Genomic DNA, 8,060 nt, shown 5'->3' with positions numbered 1-8,060 from the left:
AGCCTCAACAAGCAATCATCTTCTGGTTCTCTCAACCCCAACTCATCAAAAGCTAGGCCTAACACCACCAAAAAGAGGCAGCGCGAGGTACCACAACAAATCTTGAATCCAAAAAGAGTTTTGAAAAGTAATCATTGAAGCTGCAACGTGAGCAATTTTGACCTAGCCTTGGGGCTAATCATCACCTTAAAGCTCAATCACAGTAATATAGACTACAACAAGAAGCCTTTATCTCATTAAGTGGGGTCGGCTACATGAACCCTTTTTCTCCATTGTCTCCTCTTGAGTGTCAAATTTTCATTTAATTTAATATCATTTTTTATACAACATGCTAAAGTCTATTTAAGTCTATATCTACCTTTCTTAACATAATTCAAATCTAAAACATCTACTCTCTGAACCGGATCATTAGATAGTAACCAAACCATCTAAGACAGCTCCTCCAAGCTTGTCTACCACTGGAGCTACACCACTTTCACGAATAGATTCATTTCGCATTTTGTCTCTAAGTGTCAAGCCACTCATCCACCTAAGCATTCTCATCTCAGCAAAACTTAACTTTGTTAATCTGAAACGTCTACTCAAACGAATGCCTTTAGACTCCAATGTAAGCCTCCATAATTCAAATTTTTCCTAAACTCTTTCTCTAGTCTTATCCACAAAAAGAATATTATCAGTGAAAAGCATACACTTAGAAACACCAAGGTACATCCTCCGGTACATCCTCCTGTAAATGTCCAGTAAGAATGTCCATAACTAAAGCAAAAATATATGGACTTAAAATCGATCCCTGATGTAACATAGACTACCTAAAAAAATTTAAAAAACAAATCAATGAGGAAAAAAAAATTTTGCCAAAGGAGAAGCAACTTAGAATTTACAACACTATATTTGCCAAAATGGCTCAATTATTTCAAAGAAAACTTCATCCAAAAAATTTATTGTAGGGGCCAAAGCCACCTTCAAAAACAAAAATGATTCTTTATTAAATAAAAAATTTTAGGTGATACAATACGAAAACTTTTGTATGTACTTATGCAATAAGTTTCTCAACAATCTCCGAGGCAACTTCAACTTGCAAAGACTAGTTGATCGGACAAAAATGCACCCCTAAAATGAGTTCAACAGAAGTCACCATAGGAACAGGGAAGACCGCCTCCTTATATGGCTTGGTAAGTTCCAACCTTGCATTTTTTCCCTTCTTTAAGCTCTCACCTTTCTACCTTTTCAACCTTTCCCGAGTACGTTATCTTGAAATACTCGGAAATCACAATATGGCTGCTAGAATCTCCATACGCATAGCCCCTTCATCATGAAATTTGAGGTGAGAGTGGAAGGGGGGTCATTTATAGGAAGCAAATTATGCTAACACAGACAAAACTAATAACCTTTTTAAAATCGTTTCATTCACTTTTTTCATGCACATTAAATGTGTGCTATTACAAACAGACTTCTATAGAGTGGAATAGAATATTAGATTCAGTACAAAAGAGTAAATATTGACGAAAGAAAGAGCTAAATAATAATCTTTTATAAATAATTTCATTCATTCTTTTCATGCACATTAATTATGTGCTATTACAAACAGATCTTCTATAGAGCGAAATAGAATAGTGGATTCAGCACAAAGACTAAAGATTGTTGAAAGAAAGAGCTAAATAATGACACTTATCACTCAAAAAAGATCACTTTTGCTATCATATATTGTTCTTTCGTAGTTTCCCGCCAAAGTTATAAAAAAGTAGATAACAAAATATACACCTTGAATACTCTCAAAGGCACTCTCGTGAGTTGAGTTCAACGTAGACTGGAAAAGGCAAAATCAAGAAAGACTACTAACCAAGTTCAAGGCAAACTCAAAATGGTATAATAGTAGTGTTCTTCTCTTATGTCACAAATATCCAATAAAATTGTGAGGGGACCTACAAATCAATATATGATGAATATGGAGATTGACATGAACATTTTCCACTAAAAAAACATCAATTTAAAATGAAAATGTCCTCATTGTATGTTAAAATGATTCATTCTATAGATTTGTATGGTTAAGGCCTGAAACATTTTTCCTTATATTAACTGGAGGCTTAGATACTAAATGAGGAATTATATAAACTGAGTAAATTGATCAAAAGAATATGATCACAAAATAGAGTAACAATCATGTCAAACGGCAGTTGAATATTAAAAAAAATAAATGATCGACATTTTAACAAACAATCCATAAGGCATTATCATTATGAATCTATAAAGGGTCAATCAAGTAAAAGATACATAGTATGTTTTAAAGCTAATGTATGAACTTATAACAGAGATTGAAAAGTATCTGATAGTCCAATTGACAGCCAATAATAAAAGTATTTACAAAAAGATATGAAACACGTTGATGTAGAAGAAGCGTCTTCATTCAACTCAACGTGTCACGCATTGATTTGGTTTAATACTTAAAAATCTTGAAAAGTTGCCTCGACATAAGAATATCTTAACTAAAGCCAAGAAGATTAATAAGTTTAATTTACAATTAGAGTTGGGTTTTAGCATTAATAAGAAGGTTTTCTAAGAGAAGACGCATTAAACCCACAATTACTAGATTTGTTATGACATCAACAAAGCATCCTAGAAGAAAGATAACCTTTAAAAGCTAAGCTCACCTCTACATGGTGGCTAAATTGTCCATGGAACAAAGAACCTATTGGCAAAATAGTGAGGAGAAAAATTTTAAGTAATAATTTTTGGTTATGTGTACATAATGAAAAAATAAACTTTTAGTTGCATTGTTATTTGCACGCTACCAGTTATAATTTAAATCTTCAGCATCGATACACTAAGAGTTCAATTTTGGTTTGTGACTTAACTAAGAAGGTGAAGCATGAACTCGGACTCGTAGCTTTCAAAAACAACAAAGGAATCTTTAGGGCCTATTTGGGATCACTTTTCATTTGATGTTTATTATTTTTGTTTTTAGTCTATATATAAATATATATATGGTCTATTTTTAGAAAAAGCATTTGGTACTATTATTATTTATATAATTTAAAAAATATAAAATATAAAACATGTTTGGTTTGGTATTTTTAAATTTTTTAAAGGAAAAACTATATTTTTTTATATAACAGTTGGGTCCACATTGCGCTCAAGTATTAAGCTCTGTCACCCATTGTGTTTAGGACGTTTTCCTTGTTCCACCCAACACGATTCGTTACCTGGGCGGGTGGTGTCGAGCGGGAGGTTGAGGCGGCTGGCGGGAGGTGGACGGTGGGCGGCGAACGGCGTCAACGAGTGGTGGATGTGTCAGAAGACGGCGGCCGGAGGGCGGCGGCGGCTGCAAAGGACGATGGCCAAAGGATGGAGGGTGGTCGGCGATTGGCGGCGAGCGGCTGCAAAGGCGAGCTGCTGCGTCGAAGGCATGTGGCTGAAGCAACGGCCAGCCAAGGGCGAAGGAGGTAGGCGGCGGCGGCCGACGAGGCATCGCACAGGTAATGCTCTGAAAAACATGTTTTAAAAACATAGAAAATACAATTTTTGTGTTTTTGATGTTTTGAGAACAAGTCTCATGTGCTTTAAAAACAAAATAAAAAAAACACAAAAAACAAATAAATAAACATTATTTTTGGGTTTGTTTTTTGTTTTTGTTTCAAAAAAAAACAAAAAAAAATATTCCAAATAGGTCCTTAATTTACAATAAGATGAACATGGTGTAGTAAAACATTTCTGGGGTAACTTCTAGCATCTATTAGTCGGTATTTATAAAATTTGCATATGTTAATTGCGTGTGTTTTTTAAAGTAATTGAAATGTGGATTTAATTTGTAGATGACACTTTTGAATTACAAAGATTTCCAATCAAGGTATTGGGCCATACAAAAACAACAACAAGCCTTTATCCCACTATGTAGGGTCGGCTACATAAATCATTTTTCCCCATTGTGTCTTATTGAGTGTCATATTTTTATTTAATTCTAATAAATTAAGATTATTTTGGGCATGTGGCCAGATGGGCTCACCATAAGCCGCCCGTCTTTCTAGGACTGCCTCTACTGTTTTTAGCATCAATCAAATCTAAACATCTAATCAACAAACAAGGTCATCGAATGGTCAACGTTTGATGTGACCGAACCATCTAAGGCAGCTCTCTCTAATCTTATCTGCAACTGGAGTTGCTGCAACCATTTCACAAATATATTTGTTTGACACTTTGTCTCGAAGTGTAAAACCACTCATCTACCTAAGCATTCGCATCTCAGAAACATTTAATTTTATGATTCTCAATTACAGGCCAATATCCCCCGCCATAAAGCATTGCAAGTCTCACCACCATCTTATAAAATTTTCCTTCAAGTCTAAGAGATAATACTTTTCTATCACATAATTCTATCACATAATAGGCCCGATGCATTCCTCCACTTCAACTATCCAACTTGGATTTTACTAATAACATCCTCATCTATATCATCATCATCATCACTTTGAACAATAAACCCGAGATATCTAAAAGGTATTCAGTCATACATGTTCTAAAAATAATTAGTCTACTAGATGGCAATTGCATTACATTATAACTAGTGAAACATTTTCTACTATCATAATGCTCTACCATTAATGATTAAAAAATTACAATTGCATGGCACCAACAGAAACTTTGGAACACAAATAAAATTATGGATTGCCATGAGCATAGAGATTACAAGCCTAATTGAGAGTTAGTAGTACCATCTACAATAACCATTGTTGCTTACAAAACATTGTTAAAAAGACCTAATAACAATTATAATATTGAAAGAGCTCATATATATGAAGATAAGCATGTCCATGTATCACAACTCATTAATACATTACGTTGTTCTCTTGCAGCATATTTTGTGCCTAAAAATAAAACCATTACCCACTAACCTGCATCCCAAAAATATAGAAAATATTGAGCTAGCAAATAAAAGTATTGATATGCTCTTGTTGGATTCCGAACAAGCACCCCATATAAATATCAAAGACCAGAACATGTTTTATCATACATGAATCTTAGTGGATCATTATGAATCAAGTGTGCATTAACATTGAAAACATATCAATGGCTATGATATCATCTTTTTCAAATCTACCTAACAATTCTTATTGAATGCCTTCAATACCTTCAGAGTAACTCATCATTTACACAATCCACATAATAACCTGTACAGTTTAAATTAGAAAAATCAAAAAAAATAAAAATTATATATAATGCTCAAGTAATGAATAGTTTGTAGCTTCTCAAGTCACTCCTCCAAGCTATAACGACTTCCTCTAAGGCTGTATGAATAAATCTATTAAAATAATAATAAATGAATGAATTCTAAACTAAAACTGATATTAAAAGACCAAACAGCTTCACTGCTCATATGATTTTTAACTTTTAAACAATCAAATGGCTTGAGCAACTTACAGCTTAAGCTTCAAAATTAGCTTAGCTTAGCTTCTCTACACTAAGATAGCAAAAATAGGCAACTAAACAGTATTTAATTTATGTTGGTAAGGGCTTAAGCAAAATTGTAGAAAACTATACTTATAGATGAAGTAAAGCAAATATAAGAAAAATAGAGATAAACAGAGAAAGAAGCATACAAAAGAAGCTGACCTTGATGGTAGAATTGATCTTCGACCAAGTTATTTCAAAAGCTTCTAGGCGAAACTGCTCATAGATGGCATCATTCTCTTCTTGCATTGTTGACATCGGAGAAGAGTGCAGCATATCAATTTTTCTTTTCGTTCTCCCATATGCAGAGGAGGATTTTCTGTCACGCTTCTGAGACGATGCCTTGTGGAGAACGAAGAATGGCTAAAAGGAAAAAAAAAGTCATTAAAATAAAAAAAAAACAAAACCATAGATGGTGAATTGAATCCATAATTTTTTAGTACCTGGTGATTGTTGTCGAATACATCCAATACATCAATTGTGGTAACGGGAGAAGGAAAATCACAAGTGTGGGAAGGAGAAGGCGCCATTGTTAGACGAGAAGATTGTGGTAACGGGAGAAGAAGGAAAATCACAGGTGTGGGAAGGAGAAGGCGCCATTGTTAGACGAGAACAGAGGCTTAGGACTTATTTGGGGTACAAATCTTGAAACCTGTCAAAATCAGATCGGGTACAAATTTTATCCAAATAGCTCTTAAGAAGAAACAAACAAGCGTGCCAGAAGAAAAGAGTGAAAGCAAATGCAGTCAAGCCGATTATCTTCAGCTCCTTTTATTTTTTTGCGGCATCAAAGAGACTTTGGTATGGATGAATATTTGGAGAGCTTGATTTTGGCGTTAAGAGTTGGTTGTCAAAGTTGCAGGGAGAAAATTTTGAGTTTGGAAAATGCTGATACTGAAGCTATTTCTCTACTTTGAATTTTGAAAAAAAAAAAATCAATTATTTCTGTCTTGTCTTTACATAAATGCTGACTGCAAAATATCTGCTACATGCGCCACATATGGCGAAAACTTTCATACATTTTTTGGACCTGTAGAGATGTTTGGTAGCAGTATTTAACCTAAATCCTTCCAAACAGGAAAATGGCATCTTTAAATCCTACAGGTTCATAAATCATATTTTCCCTCCGTTTTACCCTAAGTACAGGAGTTAGTACATCTCGTTGACAGACGAACTTACGGGAGTGGGAGAAGCTGAAGCGCCCGAAGAAGGTGGAAAGAAGTGAGACAAAGACGAGAGTTACCTCTGGTTTTGTGTAGAGGAGTAAGATAGGGAGTTTCGGAGGTATTTGTAAGTCGCCATACCGGCGTTGCCTGCTTCCCAGCGATCTCTGTAATTGGACTATCGCGAGGGTTCGCTGCATTTACATACATACCCGAAGTATTTTTCTGTCCGAACTCCCTCACTCCAAATGATCTAAAAAATTTGCGTGCCAAAGAAGTACTCAAGGCTACTTAGGTTGTAGGCTCTTTATATGGTATTATATTCGCGTTATAGTTCTTTCAACTTTCATATAATTTTCATGTAACCTACATATATGTGAAAATAGAAACGCGGAATTTATTTGTAAGTTCAGATAGTTTATATGTAGGTTATATAGAGGTTACATGGAGTTCACAGGGGATATAATGCGAATGCAATGTCGATTTAACGTCCATATAACCTTTATTATGTACGCAAGACATACGCAAATTTTTCTCTCGAATGATAACCTTATATGAGACACACAAATTTTGAAGGATATTTGAGTGAAATCACTGAAATTATTAGAGTGAAATTGCGGATATTATTTGAAGAGTTATTGGGTATTGATGGTGTTAACTTCAATAATGCTACAATAACCTCTTAATAACCCCCCAAAATAACCTGAACAGTTCCACTCCAATAACCATGCAATAACTCTCTAATAACCCTCAAATAACTTATCAATAACCTCTACAGTTCCATTTCAATAACTCCTAGCAATAAACCTTCAATAACCTCTGTGGTTCCATTTCAATAACTCATGCATTAACCCCCGCAATAATCCCCCAATAACCTCTGTAATTTCACTTCAATAATCCTCCAATAACCTCCGTAATATAGCACACGTGGCGACATATTACTGGAGTCTGCACGTAGAGCTATGTCTCGAGTTCGGACAAAAAATTTTTCCAAAGTTTTTGTATATACGTATCTAATACCTAATTAATTTTTATATTTATACAGCCCAAGTCTTCCATTACATCAAAAATATTATTATTTTAACTTTTAAACAGTCAAATGCATATAAGGTGGCATTTATATAAAATTGAAGTTTAGATATTATATATGTAAATACATAAGATTTGAGTGGCATGCAGGTAACTTCCAAATAATAATTGTTACCATTTATCATTTTAGGGTCTGTTTGGCGCAGCTGCAGCTTCTCAGCTTTTCAGCTGCAGCTGCACTGCCCAAGAAGAAAGTTGCTGTAGGGAAGCAGCTGCGGGGAAGTTAGCTGTCTGTTTAGTGCAGCTGTGTGAAAACAGTTGTGGGGCAGCTGTTAAGAAAATTGCTGCGGGGAAGTTGGTTGTTTGTTTGGTGCAGCTGTGTGAAAACAGTTGTGGGGCCGGCGGTTTTGGAAATATGAAGAGGGC

At 34.9% G+C, this 8,060-nt stretch overlaps 1 protein-coding gene across 5 annotated transcripts in view; it reads right to left on the bottom strand.

The window, feature by feature from the left end:
• Positions 1-8,060, bottom strand: part of LOC110024685 (origin of replication complex subunit 3) — a gene marked incomplete at its 3' end in the record, with an annotated part of 82,487 nt that overhangs the window by 54,837 nt on the left and 19,590 nt on the right. For 3 of the 5 annotated variants that reach the window (XM_020724793.1, XM_020724797.1, XM_020724795.1), the window contains 3 exon segments: positions 5,605-5,805; positions 5,886-5,918; positions 5,986-6,094. In XM_020724793.1, coding sequence (XP_020580452.1) covers positions 5,605-5,805; positions 5,886-5,918; positions 5,986-6,042 — 291 coding nt within the window. 5 annotated transcript variants of the gene reach the window in all.

Source organism: Phalaenopsis equestris, unplaced genomic scaffold (genome assembly GCF_001263595.1).
Source record: "Phalaenopsis equestris unplaced genomic scaffold, ASM126359v1 Scaffold000267, whole genome shotgun sequence".
In the NCBI taxonomy this organism is placed as follows: Eukaryota; Viridiplantae; Streptophyta; class Magnoliopsida; order Asparagales; family Orchidaceae; genus Phalaenopsis; species Phalaenopsis equestris.
The sequence above is the reverse complement of the archived record's forward strand: the minus strand, read 5'-3'. Positions and strand labels throughout refer to the sequence as shown.